Genomic DNA, 24,689 nt, shown 5'->3' with positions numbered 1-24,689 from the left:
TTGCTATGTAAACTTTCATAGTTGATTGCTTCCCTAAGCAGATTGTGGTGGCAAGTATTCAAATATGGATCCCTACCTATGAAGATACATGGTCACACAGTCATGTTTTGTTTGTTATGTCTTTTTTGTTTGTTTGTTTGGATGTTGTTTGTACATTTTATTTACATATTTTTTGGCCCCACCACTTGGCATGTGGGATCTTAGTTCCCCGACCAAGAATTGAACCCATGCCCCATATAGTGGAAGCTCAGAGTATACCGCTGGGCCACCAGGGTTTTATTTTATAGAAAAAATCTTTTTAGGCCCAGATCCTCCCAAGAAAAGACATAGTTGGTGTGGGAGGCTTGAACTTGAACTTAGGAAGAGGAAATACTTAGAACAAGAGAAAAGGACAGGGAAGGGAGAACAAGAAAAGGGAAAGTTAGTTCCTAAAAGGTGGGCTCCTTCAGTTAAAGTGAGCACAATTCACCTACTTGGCTAACTTGTGAAAAACTAGCAAGGGGGCTGAGTTCCTAGTTGATCAGGATATTCAATAGAAGCAACACACTTGTAACTTAGATGGACTCTGGAGTGGTTCTCAAGTTGTAGTTTTACAACTACAGAGAGATACTAATTCAGTAGCTTCTAAGTAGGGCTTGAGAAATCTGTATGCAGGTCAGGAAGCAACAGTTAGAACTGGACATGGAACAACAGACTGGTTCCAAATAGAAAAAGGAGTACGTCAAGGCTGTATATTGTCACCCTGCTTATTTAACTTATATGCAGAGTACATCATGAGAAATGCTGGGCTGGAGGAAACACAAGCTGGAATCAAGATTGCTGGGAGAAATATCAATAACCTCAGATAGGCAGATGACACCACTCTTATGGCAGAAAGTGAAGAAGAACTAAAAAGCCTCTTGATGAAAGTGAAAGAGAAGAGTGAAAAAGTTGGCTTAAAGCTTAACATTCAGAAAACTAAGATCATGGCATCCGGTCCCACCACTTCATGGCAAATAGATGGGGAAACAGTGGCTGACTTTATTTTTCTGGGCTCCAAAATCACTGCAGATGGTGACTTCAGCCTTGAAATTAAAGGACACTTACTCCTTGAAAGTTATGACCAACCTAGATAGCATATTAAGAAGCAGAGACATTACTTTGTCAACAAAGGTCTGTCCAGTCAAGGCTATGGTTTTTCCAGTAGTTATGTATAGATGTGAGAGTTGGACTATAAAGAAAGCTGAGCACCGATGAATTGATGCTTTTGAACTATGGAGTTGGAGAAGACTCTTGAGAGTCCCTTGGACTGCAAGGAGATTCAACCAGTCCATCCTAAAGGAGATCAGTCCTGGGTGTTCATTGGAAGGACTGATGTTGAAGCTGAAACTCCAATACTTTGGCCACCTGATGCGGAGAGCTGACTCACTGGAAAAGACCCTGATGCTGGGAAAGATTGAAGGCCGGATGAGAAGGGGACGACAGAGGATGAGATGGTTGGATGGCATCACTGACTCAACGGACATGGGTTTGGGTAGACTCTGGGAGTTGGTGATGGGCAAGGAGGCCTGGTGTGCTGCAGTTCATGGGGTCGCAGAGAGTTGGACACGACTGAGCAACTGAACTAAAGTAGGGCTTAGGAAGACCTTTTTAACAGACTCCTAGGATATGTCTAATGCAGATAGAATACATTAGAGAGAGATGGGCCTAGGTTATCATCTTTTGGTAAGTATTTAGTAAATCTGAGAGAAGAGTCAACTATATGGCAGAGTTATATATATTATAGGGCTGCTGGAAAAAATGCTTGTAACCCTTTGGTTTTCTAAAGTAGGAGATTGCTGAGCTGAGTTTTAGAGGAGGAGAAAGATGCAGTCATGTGAAAATGACGGCTGAAAGGATGTCTCAGGCCTTGGACCTGATGAGCAGAGGCACAGAGTGACAAACAGCATGTGTCTTCAGGTCCAGTCTCTCGAGGGTCAAGTGGAAACCACATGGTAAGATGAGATAGTTACACAGGTCACTGCAAGAACCGTGGATTGCTATAGAGTAAGGATTTGAAGCAGGGAGGGACGGGGAGCAATTGAGAGTAAAGTAGGTTTGTATTTTAGTTAGATCCCCAGTGACTGAAAGAGATGAACACAAAGACAAGAAGACTGTAAAGCCACATCAGATCACTAGGAGTTCTAGAAACCAAGCAGCAGACAGAGGTTTTAAAATTTGTTAGGTGCTGTTAGGTGTAACGGTTTGCTTTTCAGAGGAACTTGGACAGAACAGTCATTGCAGAAATGGGGAAAAAGTATATAGGCTTGCCTTCTGTGTTGCAGATATTCAGCACAGTACATAACACCTAATCGGTGTTCAAGGTGACTGACCAAGTTTGGTTAGGTGACATAAGTATATGTCCCTCATTCCAAAAGTCACCATAAATGAGATATCTAATGTTTGTACTTGGAGTTCTTAGCTCAGTGTCATTACACCTTTGATAATTAAATATAAACTGAACAAGTGGAAAGGAATTGTTCACTTTCATTTCACTTTTACTTACACTACAAAGTCTGGGGGAGGGGGACGAGGAGACAGCGATGAGGACCAAAAGCTGTACCACCTGCAGATCTAATCATCACACTCAAAGTCACACTAAAAGAGCATTTCTTCTTTTAAAATGTAATCTTCATAAGAAGGAGGGGCTTGTCTGCCACATAAAAGGCACTCAGTAATAGGTAATGGACAAATTAATATCCTCATAAAGGGGTGTGTGCAGCATAGATGTATGCCAGGGTTTTAACATTGCTTGTTACTGCAACGTGCTCTGGTAACCTTCATTTTTTCTCAAGTTTTGTCAGATACATGCCCTGATGATGTTATTTAATTGTTGATTTACAGTGATTCTTGTTGCTTTTTAAACATGTGGAAATGGATTACAACGAAGGCTGCGTGGAATTTGATCATCATGACTCCGATGGTATTTAAATGCCCAGCACAAATATTAGAGCCCGAACAGGATAAAAAAAAAGCAGAGGGTGTTTTGAAGGAGTCAGTTTCACTTGGGTAAAAGGGAGCTAAATTTACACACAGTCCTTATGGACTTGCAACCTGCAGCTGATGGTAAGGTTTGGGAAGGATATGCAGTGCCTGAAGTATTGCAAGATCTGGAATTACGAGAAACAGGAAGATTCAGGATCAATGCCAAATTCTCTTTCAGCAGGCACGTTTCTTGAGAGGAGCGCTGTGCGGCATCCTGTTATTGTACCAGTGTGTGTTGCGTACGTCGGCAGAATTTTTCTTCAAAAAGGTAAGTAGAGAGCAACAGAATAAGGGGGACGGGGGAGAGTAGTGTGATGCAGTGACAGTAAAACCAAACTGCCGTAAATGTTTTCTTCGAAGCTAGACCCAAAGTGGAGATCCTGTTACGGTGTGGAGACTCCAGTTTCCTGTGCCCCTTTGTATTCTGCTTGAAAAGGCAAAGCACTCCCCTGCTCTGCGGAGTTCCGACCTTTGGTCTCTCTCGGCTCGCCATTGGCTGTGGCCGCCAAACTCCCGCCTCCTTCCGCGCCCTTTCAGAGCCTCAGAGGGGGCGGGGCTTTGTGACGCAGGCCTGACGTTCCCCGCCCCCCCCCCAGGGGTATAAAAGACCCTGCCGTAAGCGCCGTTTCCTCCAGGAGCCGCCGGCAAGGGGGCAAGGAGGAAGCTCAGTGGAGGTAGCCGGAAAGGAGAAGGTGGGGCGAGTCTGGAGGAAAGACCCCCACCCCGCCGCCCCGCCGCCGCCCCAACCTCCTTGCGGCTTGGCGGCAGTTACGCCCTCGAGGCCTCTCGAGCGCGGTGTGGTTGCTGGAAGGTTCTTCTAGCGTCTGGGGAGCGGGAGACCTGCGGGGAGGGGCGGGCCCGCTTCCGCCATAGAGGTGGACAGAGCCCTTGGGGCTGACCTGGGGGTCCGGGGTTCGGGTAGGCGGGTTCGCCACCGCCGATGTAGTCGGTGTGGAATCGGGACGCCTGCTCTCCCAGGTCTCTCTGCCGTTTCCACCAAACCAACCAAACGGCAAAACGAGCACCCAGCGCAGTCTTTAGGGAGCGAGTGGTGGGTACCCTTGACGTTTCCTGTGACTACGAAGCCCTCTAATCTCGCATCTTCAGCCAAAGGCGGCGTTCCTGTTCAGGCGTTACTCCTCTGTGGGGGTGGGGGTTGTAAAATATGTTGGTTTTAGACAAATATTTGTCAAATAGAAGTTTGGGGAAAACTAGTAAGCTGTCATTTTACACAATCCACAACGGCCCTATGTGTGACTTTACCCGGTGATGTAGGTGCGATTTATGTCACGGTCATTCCTCATCTTCAGGACGATTCTTTGTAAGGCACTGCATTGCAGGATGCACAATCCTTGGTCCTGGGGCACTAAATATCCCGCACATTCGCAAAGTCTGGGGTGGGGTGGGGTGGGGTGGGGTGGGGTGGGTGGGGAGGGCGCTCTCCTCACAGTTGGCAGCACCGAGTGCTGGCTACAGTTAGCTGTCGGGGTTCCTGGTAAGCCACTTTGAAAACACCACCTGTCTACCCAACTCACACTGGGGTGCACAGGATATCCTTTAAAAAATACATACATATGAAATGTACATGTGTCATCCATTTAATTACTACCTATGTCCCTTAACATTCAGCATGTGGGCCTGCCAGAGGTGCACTAGTTATTTTAAAGATGGTTTAATTCAGTGAAGCTCCTGTTGGACGAAACTCTTAATAGTAAGTTTTCATTAGGGGCTTGAATACAGTATCCTGAATTATGTTCTCAAAGATTTTGCTTTGGCCCCAAAACTTTTTTTTTTCCCCCTGACCTTTAGGAAGATGTACGTTTAAATATTCAGCATTTTGCTATGCCACATAAGTTGCTTTTTATTAGAGGCTAGCCCCTTGTATAATGGCTATAACTGAACTGTGTCACTTAGCCCTATGAAACTCATTATTTTATTTACTATAGAGATATTGTTGAGGACCTGGTTCATGATTACACTGTTCTCTTTATGAGGACCCATAGGAGAAATTTCTGCTGGGACTCAGTGCCCAGAATAGCTGTGATTCTCCCAAGCATCTGATTTGTTTTCTAATCTCAGGAAACCTGAATCATTTAACTGTTTATTATGTGATGGCTTCTTGGTAATTCAGAAGGCTGATCTGACAATCCATCTCTAGTGTAGGACCTAAGGTTTGTATTGGGATACTAACTTTACCTGTGGCTTAATCCTATTTTTCCTACCATAATTTTCCTCAACTACTGAACTGAATTCCTTAAAAATTTTATTTTGTTCTTTATGAGTATTTATAAGCCTTCTTAAATGTTTTTAGAATGAAACAAGACACACACACACACAGTTTAGGGTAGCAACCTCTGCAGCTTAAGAGTTTTACACAGTAAAACTATGCAGTGCCCTTGGTACCACTTAAAATCCAGAAAGCCAAGAGAAGGGGGAGAGGGCAGAGGTTAAGTGAAGATAGGAGAAAAGAGGTATGAATGGTGGTGGGTGATATAATACCACAAGTAACTTAGAACAAAGCTAAAATATATACACTTAAGGATGATCATTGTGTCTGGTTATATACTTAGGAAAGTGAGAGGAAAATATTTTCTTGTAGAAATTTACTTTTTAATAACTCTATTTGATGAATGTACAGAAAAGCCAGTTCCCATGTGGTTTGGAAGGATGTTTCTTGGGCATAGATAAATGAGCTTAATTTATCTTTCTGGAAATTCTACTGCACAAAATACTAAGAGAATTTTGTAAAAACAGGTTTTGTCTGTTTTTTTGTTTTGTTTTTAGTATCATCCTGGAGTTGCTGGCAGGGCTTTTCCCATGGATTTCTTTAACAGTACTCGATTGCTCATCTGCACATGATAAGTTGTTGGTAGTATGGTTCTTTTTTTATTTTTCAAACTACCATTAAACATTAGTCAGTTTTCCTTGAATAAATACCTAGAGATCCGCACTAAAACTAGTAATTTTAATAGATTTATTCTTAGAAACTATAGTTAACTCCTAGCATTTTCAATAATAAACTTCCATACTGTTTATAAGACTGTTTTTCTTCATTGTAGTTGAGATTACAGACATCCCGCCAGCATGATTTCTTCAAAGCCCAGACTTGTCGTACCGTATGGCCTCAAGACTCTGCTTGAGGGAGTTAGCAGAGCCATACTCAAAACCAATCCACCAAACATCACCCAGTTCGCAGCAGTTTATTTCAGAGAACTTATTCTCTTTCGAGAAGGTTTGTTACTGCTTTAGATTATACATTTGTTGCTTTGAACAAGAAAGCATTCTAAATTGGGAATTTTATGTATCTCATTTCCTGTACTTATTTCTTCAGGACATGCTTGTCTGGATATAAAAGATCTGGTTAAACAATTTCATCAGATTAAAGGTAAGTACCATAAGTAGTTTCATAAAAACCTAGTTATGAATTACTGCATCTTACCTAACATATGCTCACACTTAAGAATGATACAAATATTGTCTGTTTAAATAATTACACTGATGTTTAATCACACTGATGCTTTATTTTTATTACTGAATCATTTTTTAAAGAAATCTGACACTTTGCAGGAAACCCTCAACTTTTATTGGTACCATGAGATCTAGAAGGAAGGGTGTATAAACCCTTTCGAATATGCCATCTTTGAACTGAATTTTGTAGTGGTAAAGACTCAAATTATAATGAGATACATTACTTAGGAATGTTGTGTATAAACTCTCTTCTTGGAAGATTATTTTAATAGAAAAGGTTAGTCACCCTTGTTTTCCCCCTCCCCATGATGATTTAAACTGCAGTCCAGCTTGGAGGACAGGGCAGCAATTAGGTGTCATTAAACATACTTTTCATAGAAAATTTAGATAAATTTTTCATATTAAGTGGTCTCTGGCCTGTCTCTGCGATGTAAGGCTGTATATATCTGCTTAGGGGAAAAAGTTGTTTTATTTATGTGTGTGTGAATGTCTATCTTATGTGAATGTAACAATGAAACTGAGGATGGATGAACAGTGAGGAAGTCAGAAGTGGAAAAATGTAAAAGGCAAAGTTTACATGATGAACATTTGGAAAGATCAATATGAGCAAAAGAGTCTATATTAGTTAAATCCTGAGAACAGGCACACATGTCTAAAAGAATTCTAAAAAAAAAAAGCTTTTGGAAGAATTCTGTGGAGAAAGTGGTGACTTACAGTGAATGTGAGAAATAACTAAATAATGCTCCATTGGCCGACCAACATTTTGGAATAACTATAGAGAAAAAAGATAGGATCAGTGAGTTACATCCATGTTTATTCTCTGCTACTGATGTTAACAGATAGCCAAGATAGGGAGAAATTAGGGATAAAACCTAGGAAAATGTAAAAATCCTGAGGGCTTAGACCTACAGTGAAAGAGACACCCAAAACAGAAAACAAGATTAAGAATATCAAGAGTCAGCATTTCACAGGGTAGGGGAGTGAGTTGCCACTCAAATAGGAACGTTTTATTGTCTAGTCTGGCTGCTTCCCTGCAGGGTCCTGATGGCATTCTCCACTTACCATGGGAAATAGGTCTGAGATTTGCTTATAACCTTGGGGCTTCCAGGTGGCACTACTAGTGGTAAAGAACCTGCCTGCCAATGCAGGAGATGTAAGAGACACAGGTTCAATCTCTGGGTCAGGAAGACCTGCTGGAGGAGGGACAGCAGGCAGTTATTGTGGCCCTTGTACTAGTTTATACCAGGAGCTGTTTGACAGGACTGGCTGTGTTTGAGAATGGGGATAAAGTCAGTGAATCTTTATGGTGGCAGGTAACTAAGTGGCAGCCTTTGAGACTAACTTGTTTACTGCAGAGTTTATCCACCATTCAGTTTAGGATATGGACTAAAGGGATGGATTTTGGTCCGCAGGGATTAACATCTTTGAATCTCAGGTTCAGAATAAACAGACTGTACTAATGGAGCAGCTGTACTTCTGATGAAGGTAAGGGGTAAGAGATACTGCTCTTTCTCTTCTAGAAACTATAGATATCAAGGAAATTGACAGAGCATGTACAGATAATCCTGAAAGCAAGCTCACAGTATGGCTGTAGAGACAGATTGTTCTTTGGACAGCAGAGCATAAACAAATGTTGCTTATTCTAGTTTACCAGAGAGCGGGAGAAGGTAACAGGAAGTTATGACCAGAAAATATAATGAGTTCAATGTTACAACCCAGTATCGATGTCTGCCTTTTATTGTCATCCCAAATGGCTTCTGAATGAACTTCATTATTATATATAGAATGGATAAACAACAAGGTCCTACTATATAGCACAGGGAAGTATATTCAGTATTCTGTGATAAGCCATAATGGAAAAGAATATAAAAATATGTATATATGTAACTTAATCACTTTGCTGTACAGCAGAAATTACCACCACATTGTAAATCAACTATACCTCTATTCAAAAAAAGAGCACCAGTTACTAAGACTTAATGATGTGGGCAAGAGCTAAATTGCCATCCCTAGTGCACTGGTGTCCACTCATCTCCCAGATACCAGATGTATCCCCCAAAGTTATTTCCAAACTGGTTGGTTTGCGGCCTGGCAGCATTACTCCCAAGCTACCCGTATGCATGGGAAGTATGAAGCTAAGTATGTCCTGCACAGACCGTTTGACTCAAACACTTCAATCTTGGGATTTTTCCTAGGACGAGCCCCACTGTTGTTAGGCCTCATCACAGGACCAGTACTGTTTACCTATTGCCCCACCACCTTCAGAATTTCATGCAGAGTCAGGTGATGGAGAGAAAAGAACCAGACATGGGAGCAAATGTTTCTCACTTCTGTCATTTCTCATCTTTTCTCTCATTTTCCAGAGCCTGCCTCTATACAGCCTCCACTCTGGCAAATATTTCACCCATGTGTGCTCATTGCCAAAGCTGCTCATGTAAAACCCTCTTTTGGATCCTCTTGACTTTTCTGCCATTTGATTAAATGGGTCTTACTACTTTATGAATCAGTGAAAGCATTTTCTATTTCTCAGTCTTCTCAGGAGAATTTCTTCACTAATCTGCATGAATCATTGAGGGGACTTTAGAAACTCAGGCACTATTTTAAGGCAAAACAGTTGTGTCAAGTTCTACCACTTAGTATATCTAGGAAAAGAAAGGAGGAGAATAGAATTTATTGACTACCTGTTTTGTCCTAGGCAATAGAGTATGTTTTGTCAGTTAAAACAACTTTATAAAATAGGTGACATCCTACAGTTTTACTCAAGAGAAATCTGATGCTTGGGAGTGAGTCGGTAACTTTTAAGTTTCTAAAATACTATTTGGTAGAGTTGGGATCTAAACTTAGATCTTCTTAGTAGCATGAAGATTTTCCTAGTAGTATGACTCTCTTTCCAAAATAGACAGAGTAACACACCAGTAACATTCCTCTAGAAAAAACTTTGATTTTTGAACTTGGAGCGAAATCTCAGTTCTCTTTTTCCCACATTATCTCCCACTTTTCACTTCTTCCTCCTGTCAGCTTCTTGTATGGAGCCTACAGCCCAGATTGTACTAATTCTGACCTTTCCACCACTCCATGAGGAGGGCAGTGGCCTCTCCATCAGAATGGCGCCTTCCATCCTCCCAAGCCTAGTTGAGTCTAGTTTCCGATGTTATTCCTGTCTTGGCTTCCAACAGAGGCAGGAAATAGCCACTACTTTGGAAGAATCAAGAAGGCCTAGGCCACCAAGGTTCCCAACTGAGTTAGCCTGTTAACTATTCTAACTGATTCTGGTTGGACGTTCCTGGCGTGGCCATAGAGTAGTAATTATAGTCATGAACTGCTGCTGATCACTGAGCCCAATTTCACTTTTTATGTAGCCCAGCACAGTAGTTATGTGTACCATTAAATATTGTCTTATGTATTCATATTAGATATAATAATGTCTCCAGTTTCTTAAGCCCAATTCTATCTTTATGACTTATAGAATTCATTACACATACTTGTAGCTTATCTACCTTTATTAAACAAAAAAGGAATCTCTATTTCAGGACTATCCATACCAAGTTTTATGAGGCTCTGGTGTTCACTCTACTTTTCTGGGCAATTTTTTCAAGTAAGGCTATACTGATTTCCTAAACAGGGATGAGTATTGTGTCAAAAGGAGTCTTTCATTTCTTGAAATTGTGTGTTTGCCTAGGCAGGGTGGTAATTTGTACCAAGGTAAGAATTTCATTAAGTTAAAAAGCTGGAATGATTATCTGGCGATGTTGTTGGGAGTAGGGCTTAGGTCCTTCATGCTTTAATGCTGTGATAAGATTGCAAATAAATCACTGGGGAAAAGGGTACAATTGAGAATTGGGGTCAGATTGTCAAGACTAGGGACAGAAATAGAGAGTCAGGATTAAGAGAGGAGAACGCTGGGCTGAGAAACAGATAAGGAAAACCATGCAAGCCAGGACAGCGAACCAGATGAGGTCAGGAACACAAGGAGAGGTCAGTATAACAAGCAAGACCATTCTGGGCCTTATAAGCTAAGTATCTGACTCTGCTGGCCAGACACTTTGATAGCTCCCTGTCAATCCCAACTCTTCAGTGTTGGAGGTATATTTCTAAAAAATAAAAAATTAGTATGCCCCGGATTTAGATTACCTCTATTTTTTCCTATTTGCTCTCTTGATCTCTACCCATTGAAGCATTAATTTGCTTTAGGGAAAAGGCAAATACAGTCTACAGCAAAGAATCCATCACTTGGTTCATAATAAAAAAGCTAACACTTTGGAGTTGTACAGGAGCCTATTTTTGTTGAGAAAAGATTTTCTTGGAATTTTCAAAGGCATTTTAAGACCTAATGTTACCAGAATCAAGTTTTTACTTTAGATAAACCATAGAGGAGGCAGGAAAAAAGACAGGCTTGAAGGCCATTTCCTGCTGTACAGGAAAGGGAAATAGAAAGTCCTTCTTGACAGAGGGACTGTGGTGCATGAAAAGTGCTAGCTGAGACTGAAACTGGCGATAGGAAGGCAGGTCGAATTTCTGATCAGAATTCCCTAGGACCCAAGCAGCTGGCTTGTTTTCTGCATTCTGTACTGTCTGGAAGAATGCACGCTCCTCAGAAGCTCACTGGGCAGCTCACCGGTAGCATGGTGCTGCATTTAGCACGTCACATGCTACATTCAGATCCTACATTATAACTGTCATGATCAGACCTTCAGTAAATATTGGCTGAATAAACTAACTGCATTTGATGCACTGGATTAGAAATACTGGAGAGTCTTTCTCAGATAGGCCTGAGAGAATATTTGTTTCCTAGGCTCTGTCTGGCTTTTCGTGGGTCCAAATGTGTTTAGGCATCTCAGAGTCCTGACTAGCAAGTAATCCAGATGGGAAAAGTGAAGTGACTCAACCCCGCGGAGAGCTAAGTGCAACACGTCCAAGTTGGGACTAAAATACTGTCAACTAGTCCTTAATTACTAAAGACAACCAAATTATGAAGACTCTCTCAGTCCTTCAAGTGAAATAAGCACACAGGCCACACTTTCCACAAAATAGAAGCGTGAGTAGTAAATACAGTGGAGTCAGAGACCAGCACCGAGGTAGTATGTGTTACGCTTCTACCTAGGCGACTAAGAGGCAGCAGGAAAGCACAATGTGGGGCAGAGCCAGAGCTCAGACACAAAAGTTCACAAAACTTGAGCCCCATATTCACCATGGTAGCATTTTTCAAATTGATGTGCAGGAAAAGAGACTAAGCAGAGACTGGAAATCACTCCAGGAAGAGAAAAACAGAGCAGCAGAGTTTGGAGCTACTGAGGGGGCTGGGATCTTGGTGACAGCACCAGAGAGGAGGCATTTGCAGAGAAGGGTTTCCCAAAAGTCTGCAAAGAGACTTTCCTTGGTTATTTTGCCAACTCCTAAGGTGCTCATGTGTGGACTCTAAGGTTTGAGAAGGCTTAGCAGAGAAGAGCTGCTGGAAGACTGAAAGCTAAGTAGCATTTTCACAAGTGGTAGAGGGGAGGCTTTGGAGTTTGGACTCAGCCAAAATGAAGAGACTTCTGGAACCTGGAAATAAGGACAGTGTGCTAGGAGTAAGAACAAAGTATAATATACCTACTTTGACAAAATATAAAATGAAGTCTCAGGAGGATCATATGTGCCATTATTAGAACAAGATCAGCACCATTTAGAAGAAAATAATTAAAAGATAGAAAGCATGGGTGAAAAGCTGGAGAACTTCAACAGAGTAAGGCTCTAAAAATAAAAAACAAATGGTTATTCTGTAACTTCAAATTAAATTTTTATTAAATAGCTTTACTAGCAGAAGACAAAAAAAAAAACGAGGACAGTGTGTAAGATATTTGTGGGACGTGATCAAAAGGAGGAAGAAAATTAGAGTCAAAGGAGGAGAAAAGAGAGTAGATGAAAAAGTGGCCAAGAATTACCAATTATCTAAGGCTGACTGAAAGACATCAACCTACAGATTCAGAAAGTTTGAACCCACAGCAGAATAAATACAAATCACAGTCAAATTGCTGAAAGAGACAAAATCATGAGAACAGGAAGGGTAGAAAGGCGTATTACTTTCAGGAGAATAATTTGACAAATAGCTGATTTCTTAACAGAAACTATAGAAGCCAAAAGACAACGAAATGACATCTCTAAAGTGCTGAAAGCAAAAAGCTGCCAACCTAGAATGAATATATATATACAGTGAATACATCCTTTAAAAATGAAAGCAGAGTACATTTTCAGGCAGACAAAAGCTAAGGTTACAAGTCAGCAATCTTTGAAACTGTTAAAAAGACCTATAAAACATTAGAGAAGCTCTTTACCTTTTGTAGTAATAGATAAACAGAAACTCAATATAAATTTATATATGATAACTCATATGTATATATTTGTTAATATCCTCTTATGTATTCTAAACAAAACCCAGTGGTTAATCTAGTGCTTTACATTTCAAAACCATTATTACAGCTTAAGGCACTTGATCTCAATGTGATGAAATATGACATTTATGTGTGTGTGTATATATAGACATATAGTATAAATAGGGAAAAACACCCTGCATCTTAGCACCAGATTAAGAGATAGCCAACTAATTTTAATCAAAGTTGATTTAAGGATAGGTTTATAATTTTAAATTTGGTATTTAACTAGGTATTGATTTATTATTTCCCATTTATATGTGATTTATAGTTTATAGAATAACTTTTAGGTGAATGATTCCATTTAATCTCTACAAAGACTCAAGATCTTACAGACTAGGAGGCCGAAACTCAGAACCATTGGCTTGGCCATTAAATCTATTCAGTCAGGACTGAGATCCAGACTTTCTCATATACCTTTTTACTATGAAAAGTTGTAGGGAAGGCAGCAATGTCATAAATTCTCTGATGAGTTGTCATGATTCATAATTCATAATGCTTTACCTTTCCCACTCCAATATTCTTGCCTGGAGTATTCCATGGACAGAGGACCATGAGGTCACAAAGAGTCAGATACGACTGGGAGTTACTAACACTTACCTTTCCAGGATGGTGGTTAATAGGGGACTTCCAAAGGCAAAAATATGAAGCTAAGGATTAGTCTCTTAGATTTTTCAGGAATGATAAGCCTGTTTTAAAAGAGCACATGGCCTTCCCACAGTCGCTGAATTCCTTTAAATGACATCTCAGATGGGTCCTGTGCAGGCAATCTATGGACTTCAGTGATCCAATCCCAAAGCTGGCTGCGTTCTTGAGAATGCTCATGATAAATAAATGACTGCCTGGGGAACTGAAGTCCCCATGAGGGAAAAGAGAGTTGCTGGCGTAGAGTGGGTAGGTGAGTCTAGAAAGGAGCGGGCTTGGGTTTCATGGTGGCTCTCCTACCTTCACTGCACTAAAGGCCTCAAGTTCCTTTAGCAGTGGGCGTCCTGACCTTGCCCTAAGGGTGGGCTTGGGTGTCCAGCTGGAGGAGTCTGGGACTCCAGATGCAGGAAGTTCACACTCACAGGCCTTTTGTGAAAGATAGAAGCAAAGGCCAGAGAGGAGTCCTATGTCAACACCAAATAGAGGGCTCCTTCCTACCACTGGGGGAGAGGCAGAAACACTGGCTCAAGACTGACCACAGATACAAAGCAGAGATCAGCTGCCATGGATGACCCACAGGACAGTGAGAAAGCCCCACTGCCAGTGCCCGCCACAAGACCCACCTAGGTCAGCGAGTCCCTGCCTGGCATCATCAATGAGAAACAGCAGGCTGCCCCCAGGAGGAAGAGCAAGAGTGTGGGAGAAGGGGCTTAGGGAGAACACTCTCAGGGCCAGGACTGATTTCTTTACCATGAAGACACGTTTCCAAAGTTTTGACTTGAAGCAAATATATTCTCCTGAGGCAAATTTAGCTTTTCTTGCTGAGTTCATGATATTAGGGAAATGCTTCCCCAAAGAGGTAATCCTGAGTAAAGCAGGCAGATGTGAAAACGTTTGAGTCATGACTCAGCTGGTTAAACAAACGTGAGTGACAAGCACAATGTTGAGTCCAGAAAATGACAGTACAGCAGCTTTCCAGCTCTGGGAGTTTCTGTATGTCATCAGTTGACTTGACCTTGTGAGCCATGGTTATTTTCTTCCCCTCCAAGGACATTTCCTAATGTAAAAATATGCTATAGTAGCCTAGTTTTACAGTTTAGTAAATTGAACTTTATATACCATTTTCTTAAAGAATGCCTTTTAATAAGACAGCATGTGTTTCATTTAAGAAGTGTTTTTTTCTTTCCCCAGTTATGTGGAAGTTTGGATCAGGAGATTTTTTCAGGGATGTTTTCAGCTGATTTTTAGGCAGAGTTATGATCCAGCTGAAGGTGGTATCTGATTATTAGCTTTTGTCGCTGTGCTCCCTAAGTAGTCCCTTATTTCTAGGGTAATGAACTGAGGTCTGTCTTCAGTAGATAAGGACAGGGGAGTTTCACTGCCCACACTTAAGTTACAGATGTTGGAGAGTGAAACAAAACTTTCAAAGTTGCCTACATAATGACTTTGGTTTGCTCAACCTATGCTTCCTTTAAAATTGCTTTTTTGAGGACTATGTACTTGTTAACTCATTTACCATTCATTTTTAGTGGAGAAATGGTCGGAAGGAACAGCACAAGAGAAGAAAGCAGAATGTGTGAAAGAGCCAGAAAGAGCATCTACCATCTCCCTAGAACCTAAGCGGATGGAAAAATCGACGGACACAGAGGAGGATAACATAGCAGCACCGTTGTTCAGCAACAAAACCACTCAGTTCCCATCAGTTCAGGCCGAGCTGGTCTCAGAGCCTGAGGACGCAAGTGAAGCACTCCGGGGTCCATCCAAACCGGCCACCCCACCGTCGTCACCAGTGCCAGCAGCGGTCACTTCCGAGTTTGCCTATGTCCCTGCGGACCCCGCCCAGTTTGCTGCTCAGATGTTAGGTAATGTTCCATCTGTTCATTCTGATCAATCTGAAATTTTAATGGTGGATGTGGCAACAAGTATGCCTGGTATTTCCGAGGAGATGCTGAGCTCGAAGGCTACTGAAGAGAACGTGGTGGCCACTCCTAGTGTCTGTTCTGGCAAGATGGTAGCAGAGCAGGTTGTGAGCGAAAAATCTGTCCATGTACGTGTGGGCAGTAAGGCTGAATCACCAACGGCTTCCTCATTCCCCTTGCAGGGTGAACAAGAACCTCCTGCTTGTGACCATGCTTCTGAGGTCCCTTTGCAGGCTGACATTGAGGTGACATCTACCATGCACATAGCCTCTATCTATAATGATGAGCCTGTAATCGAAGGAGTTACTTATGTTGAGCAGTTACCAGAACAAATAGTTATCCCCTTCTCTGATCACGTTGCTCGTCTTAAAGGCAAGGAGCAGTCACCACCACACAGTCCCATACTTGTAGTAGGCAAGACAGCCTCAGGCGGGTCTGAAAAATCTGTGGGTTCCGCAAAATTTGTGCAGTTGGAGAGTACAAAGTATGACTCAGTCCATGTGGAGGCAGACGGCTCTACCAAAGCAGTGAGCTCTGAGAAATCCATGCACCTTGAAGTGGAGATCTTTGCGCTGGCCCCTGGCAGTGCTGGGCAGGAGTCCGGGGGAAACCCTGCGTCCCAGGAGACGGAGGTCAAACCCACGCGCTCAGGGTCCGTAAGATCATCTAGTGGCCCCCAACCTCCTGTTCCAGAAGGTCTTTATGAACCAGAAATGGAACCAGAACGGGAAGCAGCACCTTCCAACGAGGTTTGATGGAGCCAGGTAAGAAAATTACTTACAAAATTAAAAACTACATTCTGGTGACATCTCTATTTCAGGTGACCATCTAGGTAGGCTCCCTGCAGACTGGTCAGACGTCTTTCCTTTCACTAGTACTGAAAATGCCAAACCTATTTAAATAAAGGCTTTGTTGTATTTGAGATTTTACTCTCATGAGATGAGTGATTTTAATGCAATATCACCACCGCTTGCCCTCAAAGTTTGGTCATCGAGTGCTCTTCAGTTGTTTGGACATACCATGTCGCCAAAGATGTTACAACCTGTTGTCAGGCACAAACATGCCATGTGATCTGGATACTGCTACTGCAAAACTGTAATCATGGGGTGTTGGTTTGAAATTTCTCACTCATGAACGTAAAAGCAAATGACAACAACATATCTACCGAGGTGGTGGCATTGGAAACATGGAAGAAATGGTGGTGTGTTTGACTGCTTTCGCGCTGAGGGAGGAGAGCTCTGCAAGCTGGTCTGGGGGGCTGGTTGAGCACTGCGGTCTTGCCTGGGGGCTGCCCGCAGCGGAGGGAGCAGCTTCAGAGCTGGATGGAGAGGGGAAGGTCAAGGTGAGGTTCTGTCCCGCCGGGGAGCGGGGTGGCGGCGGCAGCTGGCTGGCGTCCACATTGCCCCGACAGGAGCCTGAAACGCCCTACTCGCTTGGCTGCTGAAGTGTCACTTCCGCTCTCCTGTGACACAGACGCACCATCTGACCTCCCGTCTCGGTCTAGTTAATGGCCTCTGGTCCACCCGCCCCCCTGCTTCATCCAGACGAGGCAGTGACCCCTCTCCCTTTAGGTAGGTGGGACATGCAGGGACCAACACCCCCCCATTCCTTTTGCAGAAGCTCTCTCAGTCACGACTCTTACCAGAGTCAGCATGATAGAGGTGTTACCACAGCAGGTGTTTAGAGATTGTCTGGCAGTGTGACGGGGACTCTGCACAGCTGGAAAGGCAGGGGGCAGTGTTGGAGCGTAGCCTGTTGGGGCTGGCATTACACTTGTGGCCTAGGCAGCACTTCATCCCAAGTTACTGTTCTCAGGCGGCTTAACTGCTTCCAAAGCACTAAAGGTATTTCACAGACACCTGACGACTTCGCTTGTGCTTATCTTTAATTAGCTTCCAGAAGGAACAGTTTCAGCAGCCTGAAAATGTAGCTTAATCACGTGCATAGTGTCTTTTTCTTTTCTGAAGAAGGACAAAAAAGCTGCACAAAGGCTATATGTTGTTCTTCCATCCCATCTTCTGGGACTCAGTTCTCCACAACAGCACTGGCTTCAAGTAGGCAACTCTAACCTGACATGATAGCATCCTCGGTGGAAGTGAATGGATGGCACCCCAAGACCGTCTTTTTTTCCCCTTAAAGAGCCACTATGCGAACACGCAGCCTTCTACTGCCACCCAGGACCTGTAATTACAAGTCTCGCCTAAGCCCGGGCAGTGCTCCCAAGTGCTGAGTCCTAGATTATGTGATGTTTTTTGTGTGGTGACAGGCTGGCGGGCGAAGACAGTGCCTGCGAAGGGCCCGAGATACCTGATGATGTGATCAAAAGATGCCACCTAGTGCTGAGTGCCGATTCCTTCCATAAAGAGAAGAATCACTATGCAGATGCATTAACACTTTTTCCAGTGGCTTCAGACGCTCTTCAGTTGATTGTTTTAGTGGAGCTGGAAGTGCTGACTCTTCACTTCCTGAGGATCCTGGAGAGGCCAGGTCTAAAGTTAAGTTCCTGGAAACAGCAGCTTAGAATGAGACTGCTCCTCAGCCACAACCCTAGTGTCCCCGCCACTTGCTATCAAGACACTGTTCTCATTTTCCAACTGTAGAGAATCTCTCTTCTTTCACATTACCAAACATGATTTATTTAGCCCTCTCTATAGCATGCTTTATGGCACATATTACTACAGCTGTTTGTTGATATGTTAAAAAAAAAAAAAAATTAAGACATTTCTGTGCATAGCGCCTGATACAGAGACCAAACCTTTAACGCCTGCAAATTTTTTTTTTTTTTGTAGCACTAGCAGCAAGCGAAGCAGGACAACCACCACCATATTCTAACATGTGGACCCTTTATTGTCTAACTGATATGAATCAACAAAGCCGCCCATCACCGCCACCTGCACCTGGGCCTTTCCCCCAGGCAACCCTCTATCTTTCTAATCCTAAGGATCCACAGTTTCTGCAGCATCCATCGAAAGTTACTTCTCCAACTTATGTGATAATGGACGACAGCAAGAAGACCAGTGCCCCGCCTTTTATTTTAGTGGGCTCAAATGTTCAGGAAGCACAGGATTGGAAGCCTGTTCCTGGACATGCTGTTGTTTCCCAGTCAGAGGCCGTGAAGAGATATGCCGCAGTGCAAGTGCCCATTGCTCTTCCTGCAGATCAGAAATTCCAGAAACACGTCCCCACCCCCCAGAATGCTAGTCCTCCTACAAGTGGACAAGATGTGCCCAGACCAAAAAGCCCAGTTTTTCTTTCTGTTGCTTTCCCGGTAGAAGATGTAGCCAAAAAAGGTTCAGGATCTGGTGACAAACAATCTCCCTTTGGAAGTTACGGTATTGCTGGAGAAATAACCGTGACTACTGCCCATGTTCGCAGAGCAGAAACTTAAAACTGGCAGGTAAATTCTCCCCCTCATGCACCTGGGCCTTACCACATTTGCGTGCGTTCTCAGCAGTTTGATTTGATGACCTGTAGACAGAGGTGTTTTAAGACAGTGAGTTGAGTGCATGCCTCCCTGACCCCCAGTTACTACTCGGGGCATGGCAGGCGCACGGCGCCGGGGACGCTCACCACGGCTCTGGTGTCTAAAACGTGCACCAGTCGACTCGTTGACCTTTGAACATCCAGTCCTGGATCTAGCCCTGCAGAAGATGCCAAAGGGATGGTGTCACAAAAAGACAGCCTTATGTGGGCATTTTATAATCTAGTTGGCAGGTTTAAAGGGCGGGAGGAGCAAGTTGAGCAATTCTAGAGGGAGCACACTTAGGAGCACTCGGTCCATGTGGTAAGTCTGCTCCCTCGTACAGTGAGTACTCAGAGCAGAACAAAGAGGGTGGCGACACATTAAAGAGCTAAAAAAGCAGCGTTAACTGTAGACAGTTTTATCCTCACAAATCAATACATTTTTCGTCAACCAGTAGTTATTACCACATCCAGCGTCAGTCTCTCCTCCCTGATGCGAGCACAGAGGTATGGATCCAGGCCCTCGTCTATTAGATGGGGTGTTCAGGTCCCAATGTAATGGACATGTGCCTAGGAGGTGCTGGCCACACAAGGAGCCCACAGAGTCCAAAGGCAGGAAAGAACAGACGAGAGACCCTTAAGGTGAAGTCAGGTGGGAAGAGGGGACCTGCCTCCCAAATGAAAAGATGGGATTAAGAGTTCAGTGGGGAATCAGAAGAAAGACAGCAGCTGAACCCCAGAAGCTCGATGTCAATTAGAGGCAAGTTCAAGTGGCATAATGACTATTTAAGAAGGCACTGTTTTCAAAATACCTTAGGACGTTTACTTACTCACACCCTTTGTAGACTTCCATGGAACTGTCCAAATGGCTGTCTTGAGCATGAGATGCGAGCATATTTCAGTGCAAATGCACAGGTAACATTAGTTATGAGCTGAGCAGAGCAGAAGCACAGAACTTGCATTTCTGATCACTCATTTTACATGTTCAGTTTTATGATTAAACAATTAACTGTTTACATTATTCCTAACAGATGCCGAAAATGACATTGTTTGAGTCGACGTTCAAGGTGGAGTCTGCCACCAAGCGTACTATATCAATAAACTTCATGCAAGCATAAAACCTTGTCATCTTGCTTATTTTGTAACTTAGTGGGTATACAAACAACACAACCAGGTCTTAAGGACACACTGTAAAAAAAAAAAAAAAAAAATAGTTCCACTCGAGCAGTTTTCTAGCAAGGTTTTCCAGTTGACCATTCCCACCGAGCGAATACAGTGCCACCTTACTCTGTACTGTACTTACCCAGAAGACCCTCAGTGCGAACTCTGACACCACAGGGACTTCTTTGTGAGGACGCTCTTAACAATTTAGGATCACATGAATTGCAATTATGAGTATATTTGAAAGTTTAAATGAAACCACACTGTTTAGAACATTCTAAAGCCTTTATTAGCATCAGGTAGATTATTTCATTGTAACACTTGTTAACTTTGAGACAGCCATTGAAATAACTTACTGGCAGTTATCTAAGGCCCCTGGGAGCAAAATCTCAGTCTGGGGTTGGGTAGATAAATACCATATGATTAATGTACCCCAATTAAAGGGGCAAAGCTACTGTACAGTAGGTCTCTGTACATATCTTAAGTACACAGGTGCCTTGAAAACCTGAAATGCACAAGACCTCCTTTTATATAGTTTGATATTTATAATACATGAATACAACTGAGCTGCTCTGGTGGCATTCGCCACTGGAAGTTGAAGCATTTAAAAAGGTTTGTCATTATGTAATGATGGTGCCTAAAACCTCTATTTCTATGGTATTTTTGTGAATTGCTAGGTTTTATACATATTTTCAAACATACAATTCAAACACCTTTTAATTCTAGTGACATTAATTATAGAAAATTGTAAAAGTAAATTCAGAGTACTAAAATGAGCAAATGAAATACCTTTTCCAGTTTCGAATTTTCAAATTAGGAATGTCTCTTCTGAACATTCAGGCTTTTTTTTTTCTTTTTAGGGATGGGAGGGGGCAAAATTGAGAGGATTAGTGTAAAGAAAAGCCATCTTTTCAATGTAGTCTTTACAAAATGACATACACCTTCTCTATATTTGAGCATATAAACCTTATACAGGAGAATTTTAAACATTTCAAAGTTAAATCTAAAACATTCAAGCATGACGGCATAAAAATATTCAAAATAACTTGATCTGGGTTACTATATAATTCAATAAAGCTAAAGTTACATTTAGGTATAAACCTTCGGTAAATATGGCAACAGCAACCATCAAAAGCTTATTCGCCAGCAGTTTCCCATACCTCTGTATAAAATAGTATTCCAAAGAAGCACGACTGGATAGCAGAATTACCCATTTTTCTTAAGACTTTCATCACTGGTATCACCCTATACCCCACTTCTGTTGGGTGAAGTGCAAGTTATCATGAGAGGGTTTTTTCTGTTTTTTTTTTTTTTAAAGATGAGTAGAAACCAAGGAAGAAAATTTTAAAACATAGGTTTAAGACTTATCTGCAGATGAGTCAAAACGCCCCAACTTGTCTACATTTTAATAAATGTCAGGCAAATTGAAGTAGTTTCTGTCCCAGTAGCTGCCTGAATAAAGCCAGTCCTGGGCTCCGCTGTAGGGATTAGGGCCTTGATGGAACCACCTGTTAAGGAGAAGACAAGATTTACAGGGGAAACTGTTTGCAATCACAGGATCCTCACTGCTTCACCAGCCTGCAGACTCCCTTACTGCAGTGATTCACTTCATTCTGTGAGCTAGAGGTTTCTGAGAAGACTTAGGAAGTGTCTTTAGAGAGCGCTTATGTAGAACAACAGGCTTCCCGGGTGGCTCAGTGGTAGAGAATCCACCTGCCAGTGCAGAAGATGGGTTCAATCCCTGGGTCAGGAAATGGCAACCCACTCCAGGACAGAGGAGCCTGATGGGCTACAGTCCATGGGGGTCGCAAAGAGTCAGATGTGACTGAACATGCACCCAGTCATGTTCAGAATATGTAAAACAGTATTTGGAAATCTGTAATAAGCCCACTTGAAAGATTTAAGGATTTTCCACGGCATTCAGTAACGGTGTATAATTGTCCACCGCTTACTTTCCAGAATAAAGCAGCTTTTAAGCAATGAGGAATAAGGAATCAGGGTGAGGAGACTTTTACAGTCTACCTACAGTAATAGGAAGGTGCCTGATTCAGAGTAAATCCCCCTACCCCAAAATATTATTTCCATTTCACAAATGAGGGGCTCAATGTCAGAGAAGTTAAATAACTTGCCCAAGCTAGCCATGATATCAAATAAGCCTTTTTAAAGGCCATCATTTTCCAAATATACTACGTTACACATAATCCACTGAAATTAATCTGGCCCACATCTTCCTGGGTCTCTCTTTTCTCCACACTAATGTAGATTTATAGGCTGCATCTAGCTTCTAACATCCTTACCTGTCTGATCAAAGTCTAGAAAGAGCTGCCTTAATTTTCTTGCCCTTTAAAAAACAATTCACCCATTTCCTAAATATTCCCAGCTTTCTTGAAGTAATGGAAATGCAAAATTACTTCTTCCAAAGGTTCAAATTTCAATTTGTGTAACATTTTCTAGTAAGATTTAGTTTTTCAGAGTAATATTTATAAAAATAGTTTCATGTCTGTCATTCTTTCCAAATAAATTGCCTCAAAAATATTTAACAATTAGAGTGAGGTTAGATAAATCCCAAGTGGTCCCTGTTAACCACTGAAGCAACACTAAAGGCCCTAAGACAGAAAACATGCTTCAGATTAGGCTAATTCCTTGAAGGCTGAGAAAGTAAATGCCCACTGGGCCCAAATTTCTAAAATATTACAGAAGTTATTTGGCTTTGAGGACTTTTCCCTAATTAAAAAATTTTAAAGTCAAAGATCAATATCAAATATTTATCAAGATATGTGTTTCTCAAGACTTTGGTAACCACGCTGGAAATACTTTTAAGGATTTTTCTTTGATCAGAGTCACAGAATTTTTGTCTAAATGAAGCATACAATTTCACTCCTTTTGGTCTCAAAAGTTCAAGCAATAAAAGCACTTTTGTAGTCAGGCTTAACAAAATCCAAGCACTTCAGAAAAATCAGTCAAATCAAAATCATCAAAAATGACTCTAAAAATTAACCAAACCTCAGGCCTACACCACAGGACTTCCTCCATACAAAGTGGACAGTGGGCAAGTCAAGTGCAGAGAGACCTCCCAGAGCAGGAGATTCATTCAACAGCAAAGGACTTTTTTGGGTTCACACTTAAGCCACTAAAGGCCATGTCTGCCGGGCCTCCCTATGGGGAGCACTTGTTCTTGGGGAGAACTGGAACATCACATGAAAGACAATCAGGTCTGAGGATCTGATACTAAGGACTAGCGTTTCTCGCGACGTCTGGTCTTCTCATCTTCAGCACTCAGGTCTGGAAACCTCTGCTGCTGTCAGCGTATCCCCTCCACAAACAGAAAAGCCCACGCTGTCTTTCCAGACTCAAACACTTTAGGTAAGCATGGGCAAAAGAAGAGGGGGTAGGGGAGGTGTCTTTGTTACCTTTCAGTCAATGTTTCTGAGTCTACAGAATCCATGGGTCTCTGTCAGTAATATGTGTTAGTCAATGACTGACGTGTGTGTTAGTCGCTTAGTTGTGTCCAACTCTTTGTGCTCCCATGGACTGTAGCCTGCCAGGCTCCTCTGTCCATGGAATTCTCCAGGCAAGAACACTGGAATGGGTAGCCATTCCCTTCTCCATGCTATCTTCCTGACCCAGGGATCAAACTCGGGTCTCCTGCATTACAGGCAGATTCTTTACCATCTAAGCCATCAGGGAAGCCCCATGTCAGTAATACAACATTCTATAATGTAATCAGTAATATAACATTCTACATAATATAACATTCTAGAACGCTATTAATTCTGCATGATGCTCTTACTGGGGGGAAGAGATGACTTCACCAACTTTTGTGGCATCATCACCCACCTCTTCACAGCTGTGTCTCTCACCAGTCCCACCACTTCCTCTCCACAAAACCCCACTTGCTAAGGTCTCTGGGCTTCTCTCGGAAAACAGGGCAGGATCACAAGCAGCCCTTTTCATGTGTATGAACTACAGTTTAAAGCCTGAAAAGTCCCAGAACCTGAACTTTTTTCAAGTGACTGAAACTGGTATCAACAGGGAAGCCAGCTTTTAGTGTGGATGAGTTTGGGACAGGTTATAATAAGTTTCTGGGTGTGATTTCCAAGGGCTGGTTTCAACTCTCCTTCTGCAAAACACATCCCTTTATAAGCTGCACAACCTCTACCTCGACACAGACTGAACCCAGCTGCTCAAAAGCATATTATCAGCCAGGAGAAAACCCAGTCAGCAAACACCACCTCTCACCCCTAACGGGAAAGGGCTCCAAGCACATATTCTTTTGACCAAGGGGCAGCAGCATAATTTTTAAGGTCTGTATGTCCATATATTGACTCTGCCAAAGCCTTTGACTGTGTGGATCACAACAAACTGTGGAAAATTCTGAAAGAGATGGGAATATCAGACCACCTGACCTGCCTCTTAAGAAATCTATATGCAGGTCAGGAAGCAACAGTTAGAACTGGACATGGAACAACAGACTGGTTCCAAATAGGAAAAGGGGTACATCAAGGCTGTATATTGTCACCCTGCTTATTTAACTTCTATGCAGAGTACATCATGAGAAATGCTGGGCTGGAAGAAGCACAAGATGGAATCAAGATTGCCAGGAGAAGTATCAATACCTCAGATA

At 42.5% G+C, this 24,689-nt stretch overlaps 2 protein-coding genes across 19 annotated transcripts in view; one reads left to right on the top strand and one right to left on the bottom strand.

Moving 5' to 3' along the window:
• Positions 1–1,488: 1,488 nt before the first annotated feature.
• On the top strand, positions 1,489–20,024 carry CABYR (calcium binding tyrosine phosphorylation regulated). 13 transcript variants are annotated; one of them, XM_043444533.1, is made up of 6 exons: positions 1,489–3,084; positions 3,182–3,271; positions 6,063–6,235; positions 6,335–6,388; positions 15,053–16,206; positions 18,232–18,356. In XM_043444533.1, the coding sequence occupies exons 3-5, from the start codon at positions 6,088–6,090 to the stop codon at positions 16,195–16,197; spliced, it is 1,347 nt and encodes a 448-aa protein (XP_043300468.1). In that variant the 5' UTR covers positions 1,489–3,084; positions 3,182–3,271; positions 6,063–6,087; the 3' UTR covers positions 16,198–16,206; positions 18,232–18,356. The 13 variants fall into 13 exon arrangements, with proteins under 13 accessions (XP_043300468.1, XP_043300464.1, XP_043300467.1 ...); XM_043444529.1 differs by having other exon boundaries at positions 5,788–6,235; XM_043444532.1 differs by adding an exon at positions 5,788–5,868 and having other exon boundaries at positions 1,489–3,271.
• A 307-nt stretch (positions 20,025–20,331) lies between these two features.
• OSBPL1A (oxysterol binding protein like 1A) overlaps positions 20,332–24,689 on the bottom strand; it is a 214,066-nt gene continuing 209,708 nt past the window's right edge. For all 6 annotated transcript variants that reach the window (XM_043444522.1, XM_043444523.1, XM_043444525.1 and 3 more), the window contains one exon: positions 20,332–21,573. In XM_043444522.1, the coding sequence (XP_043300457.1) occupies positions 21,471–21,573 (103 nt within the window). In that variant the 3' untranslated portion in view covers positions 20,332–21,470. The remainder of the gene's footprint in view (positions 21,574–24,689) is intronic.

The sequence above is a fragment of the Cervus canadensis genome, chromosome 23, assembly GCF_019320065.1.
Source record: "Cervus canadensis isolate Bull #8, Minnesota chromosome 23, ASM1932006v1, whole genome shotgun sequence".
Taxonomy (NCBI): Eukaryota; Metazoa; Chordata; class Mammalia; order Artiodactyla; family Cervidae; genus Cervus; species Cervus canadensis.
The sequence above is the reverse complement of the archived record's forward strand: the minus strand, read 5'-3'. Positions and strand labels throughout refer to the sequence as shown.